The sequence below is a fragment of the Puma concolor genome, chromosome A1 (genome assembly GCF_028749965.1).
Source record: "Puma concolor isolate L17-30 chromosome A1, mPumCon1.1.hap2, whole genome shotgun sequence".
NCBI classification, from domain to species: Eukaryota; Metazoa; Chordata; class Mammalia; order Carnivora; family Felidae; genus Puma; species Puma concolor.
Genome location: NC_141667.1, coordinates 238579982 through 238604055, shown reverse-complemented (window position 1 = coordinate 238604055; position 24074 = coordinate 238579982). Strand labels below are relative to the sequence as shown.

The 24074-nt window shown below is 43.6% G+C and overlaps 1 protein-coding gene across 4 annotated transcripts in view; it reads left to right on the top strand.

Moving 5' to 3' along the window:
* Window positions 1–12268: 12268 nt before the first annotated feature.
* The window catches only part of SGCG (sarcoglycan gamma), a 129257-nt gene continuing 117451 nt past the window's right edge, over window positions 12269–24074 (top strand). For 2 of the 4 annotated variants that reach the window (XM_086715205.1, XM_086715191.1), the window contains exon 1: window positions 12273–12508. In XM_086715205.1, the coding sequence (XP_086571331.1) occupies window positions 12320–12508 (189 nt within the window). In that variant the 5' untranslated portion in view covers window positions 12273–12319. Of the gene's footprint in view, window positions 12509–24074 lie in introns of all 4 variants that reach the window. The other 2 variants (XM_086715189.1, XM_025924472.2) reach the window with 2 other exon arrangements.

Below are 24074 nucleotides of genomic sequence, written 5' to 3'. Positions count from 1 at the left end.
TTGACCATTTATGTTTCTCTGTGTATGTATTGCCTATTTGTGTCCTTTACTGTTATATGAATAGCTTACAATTTAATTTAATTTAATTTAATTTAATTTAATTTAATTTCCATTATTAGCTTCATTCTTTAAAAATCCCAAGTTCATAGGACAGTATTTCTCAGTGAGGCACCACTGGCACTCAGAAAAAGACAAGTCTTCATTCAGAAGAATCGTCTACATACTTCAGGATATTAATTGCACAAGGACCCTAAATGCCACCAGTGCTCCAGGCTGCCTAACAACCAAAACGTCCCCACTTATTTCCAGATACCCCCCCAAGAAAGCAACAGTACTGCCCCTCTGGTTGAAAATTATTTAACTGGATATCTCTGCTTTCCTTTTACTCCTAATTTCTGGTATCATCCCAGGTGTATTGACCATTGTAAACAGTATTCTTATCATTACCTTTTAGCTGCCTGTGAACATTTGGGTACATTATCAAATTTCACCTTATGGCTCAGTGCAAAAATAAACTCAAATTACATTAAAGACCTAAATGTGAGACCTAAATCCATAAAAATCCTAGGAGACAGCACGGGCAGCAATTACTCTGACATTGGCCATAGTAACTGTTTCCAGATACGTCTCCTGAGGCAAGGGAAACAAAAGCAAAAACTCAACTATTGGAATTGCATCAACATAAGGAGCTTTTGCACAGCAAAGGAAACCATCAACAAGACAAAACAGCAACCTACTGAAGGGGAGAAGATATTGGCAAATGATCTATCCAGTAAGGGGTTAAGATCCAAAATATATAAAGAGCTTTAAAAACACAACACCAAAAAACAAAAAAGAAATCAATCTGCTTAAAATATGGGCAGTGGAGGGGCGCCTGGGTGGCTCAGTCGGTTAAGCGGCTGACTTCGGCTCAGGTCATGATCTCGCGGTCCGTGAGTTCGAGCCCCGTGTCGGGCTCTGTGCTGACTAGCTCAGAGCCTGGAGCCTGTTTCGGATTCTGTGTCTCCCCCTCTCTCTGACCCTCCGCCGTTCATGCTCTGTCTCTCTCTGTCTCCAAAATAAATAAACGTTAAAAAAAAATTTTTTTTTTAAAAAATGGGCAGTGGAACTGAACATTCTTCCAAAGACCAACAGACACACGAAAAGATGCTCAACATCACTAATCATCAGGGAAATGCAAATCAAAATGGCAATGGGCTGTCACTTTACACATGTTAGGATGGCTGAAATGAACAAGCCAAGAAATAGTAAATGTTGGTGAGGCCTTGGAGAAAGCGAAATCCTGGTGCACCGTTGATGGGAATGTAGACTGGTGCAACTACTGTGGAAAGCAGTATAGAGTTTCCTCAAAAAATTAAAAATAGAAATGCCATCTGATCCAAAGACAAGAAATACCATACGATCCGGTCATTCCAAATTTCCCCAAGAAAAGAAATCCACCCTCCCCCCCATTTTTAGGATCCATGAGCATTCAAAAGCATGTGAGTATCATGGAATACCATCACGCATCACTTCACCATTACTCCATTACTCAGATCCCCCGTCATGATCCATGACGACAAAGCAAGCAGCCTGAGTCCGGATTCCTTCCTCAAGTGGCTGACTCGGCCCCACACCACGGATTCCATGGATGTCTGCCCACATGTGATTAGAGCAACCTACTCACATTGAGACACCAGCTCCAGCTCAGTTTGCAGCTTCCCTGCGTCTCTATGAGAGAAGAGGATGGGAAAAAAATGTGAGTTTGCAAATCCAGGGTCCATCGTATCGTCATTATACTTTGTGTGGTTCTCTTAAATTTTCTTTCTCTTCTAAAATTCAAAACACGTCTAATGTTTTCTTTGTTCCTTTATTTCCTTCATTTTGTCCTTCAAACAGCCAAGACTAATTTACTTTGGGCAATTTAGGATTTTGAAGTTACACAGCTAACTTTATTCTATGACTCTGTCATTATAAAATATTTAAAACTTACATTCTTCTGTCAACATAAGGACCAAGCTAGTCTTTGTAGGCTCTCCCATAAGAAACAGAACCTTATCATATTTTTATTCCTTTCACTACTCGCTCTCAATGTATAATAGGTTTCTTAAATATTCAATAATATTTCTAGAGATAATACATGGTGGTATAGTCTGGGAGTCTTCACACACTTGAAAATATCCCTTTTGCTGTTTGGCATAAATGTTGTATTAGCCGAAGTCAAATCCTACTAAGTCATAAACTGAAAATGTGTTCATCATCTTCCAGTACTTAATATTAACACAAAAATTCTAAAGTAAAGCTGATTCCATCTCCTTACTAACCATTTATTTTTTCTTCCTAGATATTGTCAGTAATTTTTTTTTTTTAAATGGGGCTCTTGGGTGGCTCGGTCCATTAAGCATTTGAGTCTTGATTTCTGAACAGGTCATTATCTCACAGTCATGAGATAGAACCCCAGTGGGTTTCATGCTGACAGCTGGGAGCCTGCTTGGGATTCTCTCTCTCTGCCCCCCGTTGGACTTGATCCCATAAACAGTGAGATCATGAGTCTGATGCCCAACCAACTGAGCCACCCAGGAACCCCAGTAAATTCTCTTTTTTATTGAAGTATAGTTGACATACAGTATTATATTAGTTTCAGGTGCACAACACATTGATTTGTCATTTATATACATGATGAAATGCTCACTACAATAAACGTAGTTATCATCTGTTGCCATCCAGCATTATTACAATATTATTGACTGTATTCTCTACCCTGTACTTTACATCCACGTGGCTTACTTGGTTTATAATCGGAAGCTTGTTTTTGCTATTCAAGTTTTTAAATTACGATCTCTTTCATTCTGCTTAAACATGGTGAAATTTTGGGGCGCCTGGGTGGCGCAGTCGGTTAAGCGTCCGACTTCAGCCAGGTCACGATCTCGCGGTCCGTGAGTTCGAGCCCCGCGTCGGGCTCTGGGCTGATGGCTCAGAGCCTGGAGCCTGCTTCCGATACTGTGTCTCCCTCTCTCTCTGCCCCTCCCCCGTTCATGCTCTGTCTCTCTCTGTCCCAAAAATAAATAAACGTTGAAAAAAAAAAAAATTTTAAAAAAAAATCTTATTTTTATCAGAGAGGCATAATAGAGACCCGTTGATTTTCAAATAATCCCTCATGCGAGGTGACACAACAGAGATTTTAATGAATCGCTTTGTGGTATAATAGCGAATAATTAAGGAACGAGAAAAAAGAGAAGATAATTTTAGAAGTGAAAGCATCAAATAAAGAAAATCTGAAATGAAATGAGACGAATAAGTGGAAAAGAAACAGACGGTGGACAGAAGAAGAAAAGTCGATGGAAAGAAAAAGGAAGTGAAGAAAATAATAAAGTAACACAAAACAGAAAAGAACAGGACAGGGGGAGAAAAGGAAAGTTGAAATAAAAATGTCTGTTAATCCAAAAAGGGGAAGAAGGAAGCGAGAGAGTTGAGAAGGAGTGGGCACGACATATAGTGTCTAACATTACTATGCCTCTAGAAATTACTTTGCTACAGTTTGTAAATCATATTAAATTTGATTACGTTAAGATTTAGTGAAATTAAACAGTGGTACAAGATGATGTCCATAATTTTAACTATTCTAAATTCGGGGTTTGGTTTTCTCCTGTAAAAATTCAATGAAAATATACAGTAAATAAAGGATAAGAAATGTAGAAAGCTAACAGGAAGAGGACTAAAGGTATATTATTCTATTGGATAAATTTTCAGAAATAACATATTTTGTCAGGCTGCAATGATTACTTTTAGACACTGAGGCACACTTAATATACTGAAAGAATAATACACAAATGATGTTAGGGGCATAAAGAGTCCATTCTGTTTCCGAATATGTCTGACTGCTCCCAATATGTCTACGCACTGGAAAAAATCTGGGTCATCAACTTTCATTATTAGGTAATCGAAATGATTTCAATAAAGTGAAAGAAAAGAGAAGAGATCTAAAGAATGGTAAGTTCATTTTACTGAAACTTCAAAGTCTATCACTATATAGCAAATCATTTAACAGACCATCTCTCATAGACATTATGAGATTAGAATGAAAATTAGATGTGAGAACTCTAAAATGAAAATCTTCTACAAAACCAAATGTTACTATGGCTGAGGAATGAACTTCAAGGAGAAATTGGAAATGTTCACCACGCAAAATAACTGAATTGAACAAAAGAAAAAAATAAGTGACTGTGTGGTCATTGCACAGAACACTTGTTATTTTTTTTTAACGTTTATTTATTTTTGAGACAGAGAGAGACAGAGCATGAACGGGGGAGGGGCAGAGAGAGAGGGAGACACAGCATCGGAAGCAGACTCCAGGCTCTGAGCCATCAGCCCAGAGCCCGATGTGGGGCTCGAACTCACGGACTGCGAGATCATGACCTGAGCTGAAGTTGGACGCTTAACCGACTGAGCTACCCAGGCACACCAGAACACTTGTTGTTAATGATGGCCCTATTGGAACTCAGAAACAAAATTCCCCTGCACTGTTCATTGATTTCCTTAATGATAATAAAAAGAAATATTCTGAAATAACTCAAGTTTATAAAAATTAAGAGTATGCAAAGATCGTCTGGAACAGCTATCATCTTTGATGGGTACAGGAATAGTTTTTAAAAGTACTCTTATTGATTGTTATATATGTTTTTACACCAATAAAATACTGCAGAAATAGTATTGGACTTGAAAGAGACCTCTGTCCCTGTGAATCATGATTTATAATATGTAGATTGAACAAGAAAGTCCTGCAAAATACACACGTAGAGAGCCATGAAATCAATTAGGGAGTTGTGTTCCTGAGTCAGTACCAAGTGACCCACAGACTTAGGGAAGTATGCCCCAGCCTAAAACCCCAGTGCCCTAGCAAAGGAAAGAAAGTGTAACGGTCATAAATGTAATCGAAGTGTCATTCCACGCAAAATTATTTAATGAAATCACAAACCATACGTCTTTTTAGTTTGAAATTATGTAAAACTTGGCTGAGTTTTTAAGACAGAGAATGAAAACCCAAGAATAAAATCTGGCACCATTAAATTTTACTCCATCAATACCACATCTGTGTGGTAGATGGCATTACTGTTCCAAACTACTTGTTTTCCCTTTCTTTTAGATTCTAAACAAGTTACAGGATTATACACATCTACCTGTGACCAAGTGGCCTCCAGCGTCTTGAGAGGGATACGCATTTGCGATGAGGCTCTGTTGGTATTCGGATTGGGCCAGTGACTTCCTTTGGAATACTGATGTCCTTGGGCTGACAGGTGTCGGGTGGAAAGAGAAGCTTTCCGGTACATGGTGTGTTTCCATCAGCTCTCTGGATTTTTCCCTTAGGGACAGCTTGCCTCCGATAAAGGCCCCTCCTTTAACCTGGATCCTGGGACGAGAAAACCTGACACAGAGCAGTAGTAGCATGAGTAGTAGCAATGACTGATATACAACACTAGAGAAAAGTAAGTATCTTGTAAGTCACTGCCTTACAAAAAAATAACCACGCCATTAAATCCCACCGCTAATATTTCCGAGTTCCCCTTACGCCACCAACCACCTTTTCAAACCACACCTATACCAAGTATCCGAAGAAATCGCACGGAAACAAACAAGTCCACTCAAGAGGACCTTCACCTTCTGCTCTTGAGTCTTCGACAAATACACACAAATTTCGATCAGGAACATGAGTGGTGAACACTCGGATCAAAGACTCTACAGCCCAAATATGAATTCGTTACAACAGGTAACGGTACTTAAGCCCCCTTTCCATCTGCCACGTATCAACAGTTATTTCTTGGACACCTGTAAAGAGAGGTCCCCCTTGTGCCCATAAAGCAGTCTGTCACCGGCAGGCACTGTGATGCGTCCACCCCGTTTTCCCCAGCTCATAGTTACCCATGTCAAGGGACTTGTCGCTGACTCTCCTTCAGCCTCTGGCCCTTGGGGCTGCAGAATATCAATGGGGACCCCTTCAAGAAGCGGAGGCTGACTCCCCAACTTTGAATCGCTTAGTTATAAGGCCCTGGAGTGATTCTCCTGGGGCACAAAGGCCCATAAAGTCCCTTTTGAATAGTTTCATTATCTTTTTTTGCCTTGAGAAAATTCTTGACACTGCATGAATAAGTGAGAAAAAAAAACAAGAGAAAACATTAATTTTTCTAATAAAGTCCAATATTAGGTTAAAGGAATATATTTTATTTTGGAATAATTCATTTAACACGGTTGGATATTAAAATAACCTTCTTAACGAAATATTAGACAGAAATAGAACCAAAATTGTTTTACTGGTTCTTTTCGGCAAAAGAAAAAAAAAATACAACCTCCTATGTAGTCCTATATTGTTTAAGTTGAAATTTTTCTGTCCAGACTCTGGCCTTACACGAGCAGAGTCCTGCAGCATTATACATGTCTAATCATTTTTTCTCACAAGCCTCTTTGGAATATTTGCAAAGATCCACTACTCTATTAAAAGTACACCACACCACATGTATATTTTAAGTGCCACATTATGTGAGTGTGAACATGGTATTTAAATATTATGTATATACGAACATATATATGGGAAGCACTTTCCAACAAATGTCAGCTAGTTGGGACATTTAGAAGTATCTTCCTTATATTAACTTCTTGTTGGAACAGCCAGTGAAAAGCGGCCCATATTAGCCTTGGTGGGGGCCGGGGGGGGGGGGAAGTCCAACTAAAAAATAACTTATTGGATCCTAGCAATTGGACTCTGTTAATTTTACAAACCTTAACTCATTTATTTCTTACCACATGCCTATGAATTAAGTTCTAATTTTTACCCTATGCTGTGTAGACTAGGAAGTGAAGATATAAGACTTTAAGTCATTTAACCAAGTTCCTCTAGTGACCAGTAGAAAGAGATCAGAGCGCCTGGATTTCTGGACCCAGACAGGCTCTTGAGATCACATGAGACTTTAGTTACACACTCCTAGGGTTACTGATGTTCCGAATCATCGGCTTTTAGAACTACAGTGATTTTAGGGAGTACACATTGCCTACGGGTAAGAAACACAGGCACATTCAAAACTCTAGCCTTTCTTGTGACACAGTCACTAATACAGAAAATTGAACATTTAAAATAAAATAGACAACGGCACTTTTAAAGATTAATTTTAAAAATAAATTTTAGGGGACGCCTGGGTGGCTCAGTCAGTTGAGCGGCTGCTGTTGATTTCAGCTCCGGTCATGATCCCAGGGTCATGGGATTGAGCCCCGCATTGGATTCCTCGCTGAGCATGGAACCTGCTTAAGATTCTCCCCCCCCCCCAACCCCCTTCCCTCTGCCCCTCTTCCCTGCTCCTGTGCTCTTTCTCTCTCTCCTTCTCAAAATACAATACAATACATTGAAAAGCTTTGGGCCCGTAGAGAGAGCTCTCGCCACAGAAAGGATTGCTAGATGTAGGAAATGAATTTAAATTAACTAGGGCCCCTAGCACAAAGTTCAGCGTTCTTTTACCACATCATGGTGTCCCTCTGAACTGTGAAATCACAATTGATAATTCTGACACATACACTGTACCAATTTAACCTAAACAGTCACAGAAAGAACCCTTGACTTATCGAGCCTCTTTTGAAAATACAGTCCAAAAAATTAAAAAAGAACCCAGGATGTCATCACAGAAGTAAATATGTCAGAGAAGGGATGGGTTTTATAGAAGCGACCCGAGACCTTATTCCCAGTTAGTTTTAATCACTGAAGAAGAAAACTTCAAAGCAGAAACAACGGCTACTTCCAACTTTGCCAAACTTCCCTGGAGTTGGGGGTTGGGGGCACGTGACTATTATTATTTATAAGCACTTTGTTTAGTACCTTTATTCAGATATAATTAGCAGACCATAAACATTTATCCACTTATGGTATATAATTAAGAGATTTTGAGTATATCCACAGAGGCGTGCAGTGATCACCCCCTCAGTGTCTCTTCCAGACATTTTCCGTAAGTCAAATAACATAATGTGGATGTTTTGTGACCAGTTTTGTGACACCCTGCATGTTTTCAAGGTTCATCCGTATGGCAGTATTGTAACAGTCCTTCATTACTGTTTACAGCTGAATCCCGTTGTATGGGTGTACATTTTTTTAATTCATCCATTAGTTGAACATTTCTGTTGTTTCTAGATTATTCTGAATAATGCTGCCATAAACATGTGCATACAAGTGTTTGTGTGAAAACACATTTTTATGTCTCTTGGCATACTAAAAGAAGTGTTGCCCCACATCCTTGTCAACAATTTGCTATTATTTGTCTTCCTATCTTTTTAGTATTTATTCATTTTTGAGACAGGGACAGAGCATGAACAAGGGAGAGCAGAGAGAGAGGGAGACACAGAATCTGAAGCAGGCTCCAGGCTCCGAGCTGTCCGCACAGAGCCCGGCACGGGGCTTGAACTCACAACCTGGGAGATCATGACCTGAGCTGAAGTCGGACACTTAACTGAGCCACCCAGGCACCCCTACTTTTTCCTTTTATTATAGCCTTTCTAGAGGGTGTGGAGTGGTATCTCATTGTGATTTTGGTTTGTATTTCCTTAGTGGCTAATAGTTTTGAGTATCTTTTCATGCAATTACTGGTTATTTGTGCATTTTCTTTGGAGAAATAACTATCCAGATCTTTTGCTTGTTTTTAACAGAGTGGTCTTATTGCAGAGTTGTTAAAGTTCTCTCTACATACTCTGGTTATAAGTCTCTTGTTAGATACGTGATTTGCAAATATTTTCTCCCACTCAGTGTGTTGTTTTTTCACTTTCTTGATGGCAAAACCTTGTTAATTTTGGTGAAGCCACATTTGTCCGGTTTTTTCATTTGTTGCTTATGAGTGCCCCACCCAAGGTTACAAGGATTGACTCTGGTATTTTCTTCTAGGAGTCTTTTCTTTAAGCTCCTGCACGAGGCCTGTGACCCATTTTAAGTTAACTTTTGTGCGTGGTTGAAGGAAGGGAACACGTTTCCTTCTTTTGCATTTGTTTGCATATATCATGTAAATTACATAATTTGTCAGTACACGGTTGTTCCGCAGTATTCCTTGAAAATCCTTTTCTCTAAGGTTGATATTGATGCTCCCTCTTTCACTCCTGGCTTGAAGAATTTGAGTCTTTCCTCTTTTCTTTCTTGGTCAGTTTAGCCTCTGAGACTCCTGTCCCCAAAGTCCCTGTTGAACTTCTGGCTGGTTTGCCTCTGTGCGTATCACACTCAGTTCTTAGCCTCCACTGATTGCTGGCTGATTTCCCTGTTATTTTCAACAACACCTAGGCATAAACTGTTCCTCAGTTGGATCCAATTACAGTCCAGTCCCTTTGCAGGAGTAATCTTTGAGGCCAGTCTCTGAGGTTTCCTCCACCCTGGTGGTGGGGCGGTGGGGGGAGCTCTTTTCTTTTTCCCTGGGTTTCTCTCTTAAATTCCTAGCGGGTCCACCATTTAGCTTTTTGCTATCACGGAGCTTCCAACGTCCTGTTAATTGCTCATTACCAAGATCTCCACTGGGTCCTTAGGTATGAGCTTCCCCACACCCTCTTCGAAATAAAATCCGTCTTCTCAGGGAGAGCTATGGGGCCATGTTACAGCCTGTGTTTCCCACTGCCCAGAACCTCTGCCCCGCTGCCCCAGAGCTGGAGGCAGGCAGCAGCCTTTTCCTTCACAGTGACCCTTGTGCTCTATGGGCAGGGCACTGACTGGGGTCTGTAGCCCTTGCTATTTATTTTCAATTTTCCTCTTCCAAGGAGGAACCTCCACCCTATGAGTAAGCTATGGTGGGGTCATTAGTAGAAGCCCAATATTCTTACCCCGCTATACCTGGCATAGAGCTTCCACACCTCCCACCACCACCCCCCCCACCCCCAGTGGTGGCTGGATAGGTGGAAAGCCCCACACCCCTCAGCCACGTCTGCACACAGCTTGGGGACTGGGGCTGAGAAGGGTGGAGGCCTGCCCCTCCCAGGGAGAAGCCGATATCCTAGACCAGGAACTGGGGAGAGAGGCCATCTTCTCTGTCCACATTCCTCCAGAGCAGAGTTTCCATGGCGTTGACCAGATGCCCAGATTCTTGCTCTTCTTATCAAGATTTAGTAGATTTTCATGAACAAATGTTCCTTCATTGCCTGTATGCCCTTGGGACAATTTCCAGACACTTTAAATGATTGTTTTTAAAACTTTGCACCACTATGGTTGTTCCATTGGGGAGCCCGTGTGCAGAGATCCTCATTTATTCCAATACTTTTCCCCTGTGTACCTTTATCTTTCCTTTTTAAGTTTCTATTTGTTTTCCAATGTAATATGTTAACTTCAGGCATGTAACATACTGTATCTTCACAAATGCATATAATTTACAAATAAATATACATGTACCGGGTCGCTCAAAATATTTTTTACTGATAGGGTGCTCAAACTGGAGCCGTCATGCCCTTGTACACACGACTGGGGTTTTTCCATACACTGCTTTGGCTGTATTTAGCTTTCCTGCCAGGACAATTATGGCAAGTGCTCTGAATCCTCTGTGTTCTCACCCTCCACAGCATCAAACTGTTGCCAGTTATTTCTTTCTAAGGCAACAGAAAAGAAGTCCTGACTCTGAGATAGTATTAGTTTGGGCAGTGAAAATGAATTAATAACTTGAATTCTTTGACACAAAGGTACACCCTGCAACCTTTGCTGGATAGTAAGGACATTTTTAGAGCAACAGTTCGCAATTCTTTTCACTACGCTGCCTGCAAAACAGATAGAAAATGATTCATATGTCCTTAATAATATAGCGCAACCTGTATCAATCTTATTTATCCTTGTGAGAGTGAAGTTTTTGAAAGAAATGGTTGTCACTATCACCTATGAGGTGATACGAAACCTTTCGTTGGACTTCTCTTATTGGACACTGACTTACCCCCCCCCCCCCCATTTCTACTTTTGAAAAAGTTTGCTTTCATGTAATCTGAGCATTAGAAACATTTCCGCCTTGGGACTATTCATTTTGTTACATGAAAGACATGTTTAAATTCTCCAGGATCTTTATGTTTCCATCTGGTTCCCAATACGGTAGCATAACTCCATTTAAAAAAAATCAGAAACTAGGGGCAACCGGGGTGGCTCAGTTGGTTAAACCTGACTCTGGATTTCGGCTCAGGTCCTGATCTCCCAGTCCTGAGATCCAGCCTGGCTAAGGGCTCCGCGTTGGGCAAGGAGCCTGCTCGGGCTTCTCTTTCCTTCTCCCTCCACCCCTCTCCTGCTCACGCTTTCTCTCTAAATAAATAAACGGTAATAAATCAGAAAACACATCAAAATGATCCTTGCAGGAAGGAGAGAATTTACCTCCCGAGCACATTCACCAAACGTCTTCAGATACCCAAACCATTCTCCAGACACAAAAATGATAAAACCAAGTTCACCCTCCTGTGTGGACAAAGGGGCGCAACTGTGTGGACGCAACCAGAAAATCCACGATTGAGGTACATCAGCACTCACAGGATACCTGGAGGCCATGGAAACACAGTGGGGCGCACCTCTCCAGGCCTGGGAAAACCAGAGTAAAAGCGGCTTCGTAAAAGTCATGATCAGCGCTCGCTGCGAAGGAGCCCTACGCAGGGAGCTGGTGGTGTGCGGCGGCATTTCTGCCGGCACCAGGCTTCCGCCCATCCCGCGGGGTGCCTCCTCGCGGCGGGGGCCGGCCCTTGCTTTGCAGGAGTGTCGACGAGGAGAGGGCGCCGCTTCCGGAGCCCCAGTGGTGGTCGGCAAGGCTCTCGAGCCTCCTGCAAGGGACCATGCCCCCGGCGGGGACGCCCTAAATTAGGAAATGCGCCGGCTGTTGCAGCGGGCGGCCCGGAGCCCAGGTGGGAAGAGGGGTGGTTGCGCGAGCCCCAGGCCCGGGATGCCCGAGGCGGGCGCCCGAGGGCCGGAGGGGAGCAGGAGGGCGCCCCCCGCGGGCAGCCTGGAGGAGCCGGCTGGGAGCGGGGGGTCTGCGAGCGCCCTGCTCAGCGACACGCGCGCGTGCGCGACCGTGGGGGGCGAGCGGAGGGCGGGAGGGGGCGCCGGGGTGCTGTCGGGGCTCGCGGCGGTGGGACGGGCGGCACGCGGGGGGCGCGGTCGTGCGGGGCGCGCGGCTCTGGGGCCGGCAGGGGGCGCGGCGGAGGGGAGCCGGGGGGCGCGTCCCGCCGGCGGCGCCCCCTGCTGGGTCCGGCGAGCGCGCGCGGGCGCGCGGGGCCGCCCCGGGGCGGTGCGGGGGGCCGGGCCGCGTCTCACCCCCCCCCCCCGAGGGGAACGGCCCCCGCCTCCCCTCGCGCCCGGCCGGTGGCGCCGGGAGCCCGGGCGGGGATGGGGGCCCCCGCGGCTCGGGGGGAGCGGTGCCCCCGCCCAGGAGCAGAGCTGTCGCTGCGGTCGCCGAGGACGGAGGACGGAGCCCAGGCCCGCGCGGCCCGGGGAGAAGCCGGGGGTCTCATCCCGTCGGGAATGAAGGGAAGTGCGGTGGCCGTTTGCTCGCCCGGACCGCCAGGAGGACCGCAGGTAGAGAGAATGGTCACGGGCCACCACTCCGCTCCCCGTTGCCCGGATGTCCTTCCTGCCTTCTCTTGCAGCCCCTGAACGAACTCCTGCGAGGTTGGGGCCGCCCGGTTCCTCCGCAGCCCTTGCCCAAGACCCCGGAGCTACCTTCCCGCCCCGCCCCCTCTCCCTTGGCCCCCCCCGTGTCCCACGCAGCGTGGGACGTCCTCCGCCCGGCTGTGAGGGCTCTGGCACAGGTGGGAACCGTAGCCGGGACAGGTGGCCTTTCTTCGCGGGAGAAAACTTTGCTAACTGATGTGCGCTCTGCCACAGCACTTAAATAACTTTGTCGGGGCCGGGGTGGGGGAGGGGGAGAGTAGGGGGGAGGGAGAGGGAGGCCGGCGTGGGCGGGGGGGGGGGGGTGCGGGGATGAGACGGAATGGAGATAAGAATGATTTGTTTCCTGCAGATTGATTTTGCCAAAAAACATTGCCCTGGATGGGCGACTAGCCCATCCACGGACACTGAGTAAGCAGAGTAAATGCACCGAGTACAAAGTTGCCCAGGGTTAGTTGGGGCGTTTTCGCGGAGACGCAGAGATGCTTAAAATCACAGGTGGCTCACCCGCTCTTCGGTGGGATTATAACTCGACGATCCAACCCCCTTCTACCCATTACCCCGCGTTAAGTTCCCAGGGTTGGCATTTATGTATTTGCATGTTCTCGTTTGGTTAAACCAGAGTTAGCGAGTTGATAATTTTTAAGTCGTTACTGGGTGGTCTGGTGTTTATACATACTGACACCATCACACGCAGTTTTGTTTTTTTTTTTGTGAAACAACTCATCGAGTGATGCCCAATGTTGTGCAGGTGGATTGTTAGCGACGGCGCTCTGTGTGTTAATGCCGCTGGGTGGGCTTTACCACAGGTAGATCTGTGTTTGTAAAGCAATGGAATCGTGTTTAGTTTTCTTTTAAAGCAAATATTTTCCTATGGCTCTCCCTGTGCTTTTCTTTCTTGAATACGAGCAGGCTATTAACCCCCCCCCTAAAAAATACAATAGATATCACAATATTTTTCAAAAATTTCCAGGAGCTGACCTCCTGGTTTTGGTGATGGAATGTTTCACTAAAAGGTTCAGTGTCTCTGGTAGCAGAACTTCCTCTCTAGAAAAGAGGTGTCTCCAAAGTGACATCTGTTCGGCGTGTGTAAAAATATGCAGAGTAGACTTTTAAATTTATTGAGTTACCGTGTTTTCAAGTATTTCATTTTGCTTAAGTCCTATGCTTTTTTAATGTTTAATGTATGTTATTACTGAACCAGACATTGAACACAATTTTTAGTAGATATTACACCTAAATCATTCATGTACAGTGTGGGCTTAAAAGTGTAGAAAACCTGGCCTGTAAAACAATTACATCTATAAGATAAATATCGGAAAAAATACAGTGATGAAAATCCATTTAGCAAGTGAAAATCATTAGATATACATAGCAGCCTATGAAAGAAATCAGGAAACTTTGATGTTTAACAAATAATGTATTTGCTTTTTTAAACTATTCTAATACCTCTTTCAGAGAGAATGAGGATCATATGGCTCATTTCATTTTTAAAGAATCATTTTAATTGTGTCTAGAGCATATTTTAGATAGATTATATTAAATATATATGTACACTATTATATTTCAATCAGCATCATTGTATTATCTTGGGTATGACTTTTTAAAAGTTATTAGGCCCTCATTTAGATGTTTAGTTCTTTCGATTGTGTCCTAAAAGAGCTTCTAATGCCCTTTGGGCAAAATAGGCAACTATCTATGGACGTACAGTTAAGCAAAAAGTTAATGTTAATTTTACTTCTTTCTCTAGAATTGCACTGTTAGAAAGTGATTTATAGGGACATGCTTATTGTAATATAATAACCCTTCTAATTTCCTAACGGCTTAGGTGATGTTGCTTTGTGATTTTTCAAAAAGTGCCCATTTCATTATATCTTTGGTAGTTAAATTTATGTGAAGTCAACACAACTAGTTATATGGCGTGAGTGGTACAAATACAGGGTTATCTGTGTGAAGTATTCCTCCTTTGAAGTTATATTTGCCTGTAACTTTCCCAGCCTGACACCTTCTAAATTCGGAAACAAAATAGCTACCCATAACGGCCTGAGTTTTTAGTATATCATTTTGTTACACATGAGGGAGATACTTGTGCTGGAATAGGAGGCATCAGGAAAAGGAAGGATATAGTCAGTAAATTAATGCTTCCTAACTATTTTAAGGTCATGGATTCCTTTGAAAACCTGGTGATAGTTAGACATCTGCTCTTTGGACTGGGTTTCAAAAGGTTAACTGTTCTTGTAGGCAGTTCTGGATCCCTGGCTTGAGATCACTCAGATTAAGTTCTCAGCATGTAGGTGGGCTTGGTTGCGGCACCTGCAAACCCTTGAGTCAGTCCGTTATAATGAAGTGTAATTACATGAATACTTACGTTAATCATAAAACAATGAACACTTAATTGGATAAGTAACAGGAACCTGGTATTAATTTATAGAAATGTGCCTGGAATATTTTGTCTTAGTAGACTTTACTCTTTGTTGCTAAACTCCTTTTTCAAAAATAACATACAGTAAATGACCTGAATGATAAAAGGGGAAGTTGAAAAACTAGGAAATCTTAACTACAGTCATATTGCATTGAAGACAGGGGCCTCAGTAGCAACCAGGTATAAAAAGACTAAGGCTGAAGCGCCTGGGTGGCTCAGGAGGTTCAGCCTCTGACTCTGGATTTCGGCATCAACGTGAGATGATTGTCACTGTCTCAGGGTTGGTGAGATCGAGCCCTGTGTCAGGCTCTGAGCTGACAGCACAGGGCCTGCTTGGGAGTCTCTCTCTGCCCCTCCCCTGTTCACACTCTGTGTCTTGAAATAAACAAACACTGAAAAAAAAGGCTAAGGCTGTATAAAAGTTGTTTTTATAAAGATGTCTTTAGGAGTCACCAGATTATTTACATGAAATTCTGTGGGTTGGATTATAACCAAGGTTGCTTTGCCTTTCAAAGGCTTGGTTCCCACATGCCCCAGACCCCAGCCAGTCCACGCCTTCCACGCCTGCCCCATGGCTGCTCTTGGAAGCCATGGTTACTCTTCCGTATCCTTGGTATCCTTCTCCCTTAAGATTCTTGACTCTGTTTGTTTATAATCGCCTATACTCTGAAATGATTTCAAGTAAATACCCAGTAAATCATTCTCCAAAGACTTTGCCTCTAACACGTAGAGCTTGCTGCTGTCCCTCTGATTTCTAGCACTTGCTCTAAAAAGAAAAGCGCTGGGACGCCCGGGTGGCTGGGTCGATTGAGTGTCTGACTTTGGCTCAGGCCATGATCTCGAGGTTGGTGAGTTCGAGCCCCGCGTCGGGCTCTGTGCTGACAACTCAGAGCCTGGAGCCTGCTTCCGATTCTGTGTCTCCCTCTCTCTCTCTCTCTGCCCCTCCCTCACAACGCTCTGTCTCAAAAATAAATAAACATTAAAAAAAATTTTTTTTAATTAAAAAAAAAAAAAAGAAAAGTGCTGTGTTCCTCACCTTGAGTGAGCTCCTCCTTTAGGCCTGGCACGGTGGGCATTCATTACATTCATCCGTCTTCACGAGCACCCTGTGAGGAGGGCCCCACTTAACACAGACAGAAACCAGGCCCAGAGAGGCTGTGGTTTGCCAAGGTGATTGCTCAGCAGGGTTGAGGAATAACACAGACCTTACACCCTGCTTGCCCCACACTCCCTCCCCACTCCCACTGCCCCGGCCCTAGCACAGAGGCAAGAGGAAAGAAAACTTTCCTCTGGTCAGTCTGGCGTTCTTCTTGTGAATGCAAGCTAGCTCAAATGTCTGGTCGACAAAACTATTGCTAGTAACACTTTGAATCAAGGAAGAAGACTCATCTTTAAGGTGAACGTTCGCTAGCGTAAAGAGTGAGCACCCGTAACCACGGTGCCCTGACAGCCTTGGATTCTTCCTTAGAAACCCTGCAGAAGTCTTGGAGGGGACTTCAGTGCCTTCATTTTCTAATTAAATAGTTTTCTCTGATTTTTTTCAATAAATTGGGAAATAACAGAAGGCCTGTACAGTACATAAAATAGTATCTCATTGACGCAGCGTTCCGTTAGCAAGTCTTGAGACGTGTCGAGCACGGTGCGATGGCGTCCAGCCCGCTGTTCTCACCTTTTTTATGAAAGCTTTTCATGTTAGTCATACTTATCTGAAGCAACAGTTGTGTCACCCTTCACATATCATCCTATTTTGCGGCCTAAGTTTTGCGTTCCGGCTTCTTTTCCCCTTTCCTTTCCATAATCCAAACTTTGGTGAGAATGACCCAACTGGAATAACAAAAGAACGATATTCCAGTCCCTTCCTTTGACCCGTCTCACGCCCAGGCGGCTGTCCTGCGGTGTATGTTTCTTTGAGAAATACCACACGGTGCTTAGGGTTCCACGTGACTCTTCCAGCTGAGAACCTTTCTACGAGTCTGGAAAGGTGGGCATCACTATCTCTTTGAAAAATGCTTCTCTCTTGTATTTTTTTTTTTTTTTCCACCTCCTTCTTGAATCCTCACCAGGTGCATTTTGGCCCTTCTCGTTTCCGTCTTCCGTCTCTGCTCAGGCTGCTGATTCCCTCCTTCCACATCATGATGGTTTAATTGCTCCAGTGATTTGTAATTATTTTGTGTGAGCTCATCTACACTGAGAGTTATTCTTAGGTAGGAATCTCAACTGCAGCAGGTGTGAAAGTCTCCCTAGTGGTGTTTCTTCTCATGTATCTGCTGGGATGCAGAGGTTTTATGGGTCTCAGAGCAGCTCTTATGTCAATTCCATGGCTTGGGGTGATAGCAGCACATATCTTTTGTAAATTTGGACACATTCACACCTATAAACGGTACAGGCTCGTAGTTGGTGCAAGCTTATGACTTTGCTTTCTACCCAGTGGTTCATCTTTCTATCACAAGCCTTAGAGAGGGAGGGATCCCTTCTTGTACTTTCTTTGCATGGTGGGAGCTCTGGCCTTCTGCTGGACAGAGGCCAACTCTCCCATCTTTGTTGAGCATTAGGATTCAGGCTCAATATCTAGGCCCTGGATCCATAAGCGGATCTAATAACCTGCATCTCTGACTCTGATCTCCATTCTTTTTTCTAGCCTTGAGAATGTTCCATTCTTTCCTGTTTGACTATATATTTGTAAAGTATTACATTTTGTGAAGAATTCCCGTGTCTTGGTGGTACGAATGGTGCTCTCTCATGTCTTCTCAGTCCATTATATTGGAAGAACTCTGTAGGTGTAATAAATTTCATTATTTGGGGGGAATACTTCCTATGCAACCATTTCTGAAGATAATTGTGATATTACGAAAAATAAGCTGTACTAGCTAGATTCTGAGCTAGATTCACAAAAGGACTCCATGACATTCATTATCTAAATTTTATTTTTGGGGTACCTGGGTGGCTCAGTCGGCTGAGCATCCGACTTCGGCTCAGGTCGTGATCTTGTGGTTTGTGAGTTTGAGCCCCACGTCGGGCTCTGTGCTGACAGCTGGGAGCCTGCAGCCTGCTTCGGATTCTGTGTCTCGCTCTCTCTCTGTCCCTCCCCTGCTCACGCTCTGTCTCTCTCTGTCTCAAAAATGAATAAAACATTAAAAAAAAATTTAAATTTTATTTTTTTCAAAGTGTTTTTTTAAATGTATGTATTCTGAGAGAGAGAGAACAAGCAGAAGAATGGCAGAGAGAGAGGGAGAGAGAGAATCCCAAGCAGGCTCTGGTCTGGCAGCACGGAGCCCAATCTCATGAATTGTGAGATTGTGATCTGAACCCAAATCAAGAGTCAGATGCTTAACTGATGGAGCCAGCCAGGCGCCCCTAATTAAATCTTAAATAAACCAAATTATAACCGACCTCTGGGATTTTCAAATTAGCAATAAAGTTAAATGGTATATTAAATGATATTGAATGATTAGATGTATAATAAGAGTAATTCTCATTTATGTTCATCTGTGGATTAAGTTGGTTATCTAACCTGTTGTTTATTTTTGACCTGTCTACACCTTTACTACGAAATTTTGTTTTTATTTATTAGTATTTCTTCCAAATATTCACTGGAAAGTGAGGACAGACATCAGGACAGTTTTGTTACCGATTAGGGTTTGAGCATTCGGTTGCTTGAAACTAGTAAATTGAGGTTTGGGTATTTTATTTACCTTGTGATGTAAAACTGAGACCTGAAGTATGAATTTGTAGTCAGGACAGGTACTCAAGTAAGTACTGGTTGATTTTAGATTTTTACTTTGCAGGGAGAGTGAAGAGGACATCAGAATGTAATATAATCATCAGATTCACCTGTTGGATTAACCATGATAATGAGACAATAAATTTATCTTTAAAATAGTAAAACCCAACTAAAATATGACTTGCGTATCTACAATGAGAAGTATCAGAAGTAGGTAGGCAAGCTTTTTCTGAAAGGGCCCGATAATAAATATTTTAGGCTCTGCGGGCCGTAAGATTTCTGTCACAAGTACACAACTCTGCAATGGTAGGGTTGGAAATACATAAACAAGTAAGCATGGCTGTGGCCTGGGAAGACTGTCCTTAACAAAAACAGGTGGCCGGTCTTCTTTGACACACAGGCCATCATTGACCAAACCCTGATCTGTACTAATGAAAACAATCAATTCCAAAGGAATCAAAACTTCCGTCGTGAAATAGTTTTCAACATAGACTGATATTGTCAACTTTAAAAATTAAACAACAAAGGCTGTCAAGCAGCAAATTGGTTTATTGGGGCACAGCAGAGAAGTCGCGAGTTAGGACGCACAAACTACGGGGAACCCCAGGCAAGTCCAGAGAACAAAAACATCCTTTTGTTTGTTTTTAAGTATAATTAATTGTCAAGTTGGCTAACATACAGTGGAGATACAGTGTGCTCTTGGTTTTGGGGGTAGATTCCCATGATTCATCACTTACATACAACACCCAGAGCTCGTCCCAACAGGTGCCCTCCTCCATGCCCATCACCCACTCTCCCCTCTCCCCCATCCACCCTCAGTTTGTTCTCAGTATTTAAGAGTCTCTTATGGTTGGCCTCCCTCCCTCTCTGTTTGTAACTATTTTTCCCCCTTCCCTCCCCCATGGTCTTCTGTTAAGCTTCTCAAGATCCACATATGAGTGAAAACATATGGTAGCCGTCTCTCTCTGACTGACTTATTTCACTCAGCCTAATACCTTCCAGTTCCATCCACGTGGCTGCACGTGGCAGGATTTCATTCTTTCTCATGGCCAAGCAGTATGCCATAGTGTATATAAGCCACACCTCCTTTATCCATTCGTCAGTTGATGGACATGCAGGCTCTTTCCAGAATTTAGCTGTTGTTGAAAGATCTGGAAGAGCAGCCTTTCGTACAGGGAAGAAGGAAGTTGGGAGGGGTCGTTCTGGACAGATGTTCAGTGGGGGGAAATAGGCTCCAAGTGGCGACTGCAGGTGACTGCGGTGGTGACAGCTTGTCTTTGGCCGCAGGCGAGGGCTGCGTGCGGTCGCCAGACTGAAAGGAAATCTTGCCTCTTCCTGCTGGACTGGGTAGGCCGCGAGGAGTGTCTCCTCCGCCATGACTCCCAACTCCGTTTTCAGGGAGGTTTCCTTTATTCCTTTTCACAGGAGATTCGTAAACGTGATTTTCTGAGGGGATCACTTCATACAAAATCCTAATACAGTCATACTCAAAAGGCTTAGGAAAGAAAGAATTGCACCTGTTTATTTTTTCTTCACCTTCTTTTTTCACTTCTTGCTTCAGACAGTGAAATAATTCACAAAATTAAAAAAAAAAAAAACATATTGCTTTCCTCTCAGGAGGAAAGTTAGGAGCTGAAACTTCAAACTGTTTGTAAGTTCATGGTTGTAAACTACCTCTAATTTATAAATGATACCTTAACATATGATACCTTATGATATGATATGATATGATATGATATGATATGATATGATATATGATACCTTATGATACCTTAATAATGATACCAAAAAAATGATACCTTAATATATGCATCACTGTGAATTTGCTATACATGTTATGTAACATTAAGGATCATCCTTGGGCGCCTGGGTGGCTCAGCTGGTTAAGCATCCGACTTCAGCTCAGGTCATGATCTCACAGTTCTTGGATTTGAGCCCTGTGTTGGGCTCTGTGCTGACAGCTCAGAGCCTGGAATCCGCTTCGGATTCTGTGTCTCCCTCTCTCTCTGCCCCTCCCCCGCTAGCACACTCGCGCGCTCTCTCGCTCGCTCTCTCTCTGTCTAAAATAAACATTAAAAAACAAAAAAACAAACAAAAAGGATCATCCTTGAATTTCATCACTATATGAAACTGTTGCGACAGGCCAAAATATAAAAAATTAGAGAAATGTATTTATGTAATCCATATTTAAAAGTGGATATTGTATTGTACCTTTCAGTAAGCCATGATCATCTGCATATTTGGTTTATGACTTTGTTTCTACATATAGTAATCAAATGGAGGCGAGCCGGAAGAGTCATTTTCCTTTAAGAGATAAGAATTTATATAAATTGGAAGTAAGGAGGAAAAAAACCCTAAAAATTATTTTATCATGTTTGCCTCTTTTGACATTTAAAAGATTTTACAGTTTCATTAAACTATTTAGTTTCATAAAGTCTTCTTTGGTTCATAGTGGGAAGGGCTCCAGATTTTTCTATGTTGCCTGGTTTAAAAATATTAACTACTTACTGACAAGTGATGTTAATCCTTTATTTGCTACACATTAAACATTTGGAAGACGTTTTTCCAACTCATAGATTTTGGTTATTTGTAGATTGTGTTTTCAAATAAAGTCAGCAAAAGGTGGTAATCATTTTGCAGTACATAAATGTATCAAATCAACACACTGTACACCTTATGCCTTTAAAATGTTGTATGTCAAACATACCTCAGTATAGCTGGAAAGAAAATAAATGAAGGGAACCCTACTCCCCCATTTCAAAAAAAGAAAATACTGTTTTATTATATAGTGATGGTTATATATCATTATATATGTGTCCAAACCTGTAGAGCATACACACCAAGAGTGAACTCTAGGGTAAATTTTGGACTTTCAGTGATTATGAGGTGTCAGTATAATTCAGCTTTGGTAAAAAACGTACCATTCCGGTGAGTGGTATTGAAAACGGAGGAGTCTGTGCGTGTGTGGAGGCAGGAGGTATGTGGCAAATCTCTGTACCTCCCTCTCAGTTCTGTTGTAAACCTGAAACTGCTCTGAAAAATAGTCTCTAAAAAATGAGCCGTGCATACATACACCACATTTTCTTTGTCCGTTCATGTGTTGATGGACACTTAGGTTGTTTCCATATCTTGGCTGTTGTGAACGAGGTCGCAGTGGACTCGGAAGTGAAGCTACGTCTTCAATATCGTGACTTACTTCCTTTGGATATATACCCACAAGTGGCATTGCCGGATCATGTGATAGTTCTATTTTTAACCTTTTGAGGAACCTCCACCTTGTTTTCCATAATGGCTGTGCCATTTTACGTTCTCGTCAGCAGTGTGTAAGAGTTCCGGTTCCTCCACGTCCTCGCCAACACTGGTTATCTCCTGTCGTTTTTGATAATAACCGTTATAACATCTCATGCTTTACTGTGCAGTTGAATTTTGCTAAGGTGATAGCGTTTAAGTGTTCTGACCAGGGAAGAAAGGCAGGAAGGAAAGAGAGTAGGGGAGGGGGAGGGAAGGAGGGCGGGAACCGGTAAGTACTTGAGGTGATAGGTGTGTTAATTAGCTTGATGGCGGGGATCATTTCACATCACGTTGTACACCTACAATTTTGAGGTGCTTGGGTGGCTCAGTCAGTTAAGCGTCCAACTTGGCCTGAGGTCCTGATCTCCGGTCCAGTCCATGAGTTCAAGTCCCCTATCAGGCTCTGTGCTCACAGCTCAGAGCCTGGATCTTGCTTCGGATTCTATGTGTGTCTGCCTCTCCCCTGCTCACGTGCTCACTCTCTCTCTCTCTCTCTCTCTCTCTCTCAAAAAAATAGCCATTAAAAAAATTTTTTTAATATATGCAGTTTGTATTTGCCAATTATATCTCAGTCTGGGGGTGGAAATTTTCCACAGGATATGCTTTCGACATGATTTCTATATTATATCCAAAGTGTGGCTGTCAACTCCTGCCCCAGTCAAACAAACAGATATCTAAAAGTTAATCTGCTGCACTCAGAAAAGGGAGGGGGAAGATTGAAAGGCCAGACTTCCATTAGCAATGGCTTGTGTTGTAGCGCCTCAGAGCTCCTCTGGCTCGCCTGCCCTAATCTCAGACCGCAGACTGTGTGTCTCCGTCCAGCAATCCGCTCGTCCCGCATCTTTGTCCAAAATGGGATGCCTCATTATTCACTTCAGACCATTCCTGCTCTGCTGGTTAACCTTGCTTTTCGTTCCACTTACGCTCCCACACAGCCACGTTAAAACCTTTCGCTTGCCCATCCAGCTGGGTGCTAAGTTCCATTAAAGCCTCGCTCTGCACGGCCCCCCAGTTTCCTGCATTTGGGTCCAGTGGCCTCTGCTTCCATGACGCTTGGCAGCTTGGAACCTGCTACCATCTTGGATTGCTCAGCAAATTGTTGTGGAGTTAGGCTTAACGTTTTCCAGCCTCTCAAGCTGGAGCACGGAAACCTGCCCCGAACGTCCTTCGCACGTAGGAACTGTCATGAAGAGGCCGAGGCCCTGCCCCTGTCACTCTCTTGGACTGCTGTCCCCCGGCCTCCTCGTCCTCCCCCTCGTTGCCGTTTCCCTTCCCGCGTAGCCGGGCCCATGTTGGTTCCAGAGCTGCCTTGGCCTGGCCAGCACCGTCCGCTTCCACCTGTCCACGTGTATCTGCTCCATCCCCTGAGAAAAGTCCTGCCATAGGTTAGTCCTGTGTGGCGATTTTCCTGTTCCTCTCCCCCAAATGTCTTTAAAATCCCGTAAACGTTCAGTGGCCAGTGCTGACCATTCACAGCCTGCAGCCGCAGCTGGAAGGACCCTTTGGCATCACGCCGCTGTCCTTCGCTTGTGCTTGACTTGTTCCCTCTCCATCCCGTCGGGAGTCATCCCAGACCTCCTCCGTGGTCCTCACCACCCTTCGCTGCTGACCTCCCTCCTCTCGGCTGGGACGATGCCCTGCCTCAACTTCCTGTTCTCCCCAACCGTAACCCTAAGCATGCCTGCATCTGCCCTTTCCTCTTCAGAGCTGCTTCCCCGGGTCCTCCCCTCTTGCTTTCCCTTCACCTTCTTTAGGCCATGACACTTCTGCCACCCTCCCCTCCATGGCGCTTTCCCCTATTTACGCATTAGTGCAAGGTTAGACATGTATTTGAGGTTTACATAAAAGACTTTAGAGAGAGACTGGTTGCACGTATGACTGGTTTATTAAAGACAGAAAATGAATTATTATCAGCCTAGCTTTGAGCTGTGTAAAGCAATCTTATCGTGTGCCTATCTTGATCTAGTTTGTATTTGAACATTTTAAATTTTTTTTTTTTAACGTTTTTATTATTTTTGGGACAGAGAGAGACAGAGCAT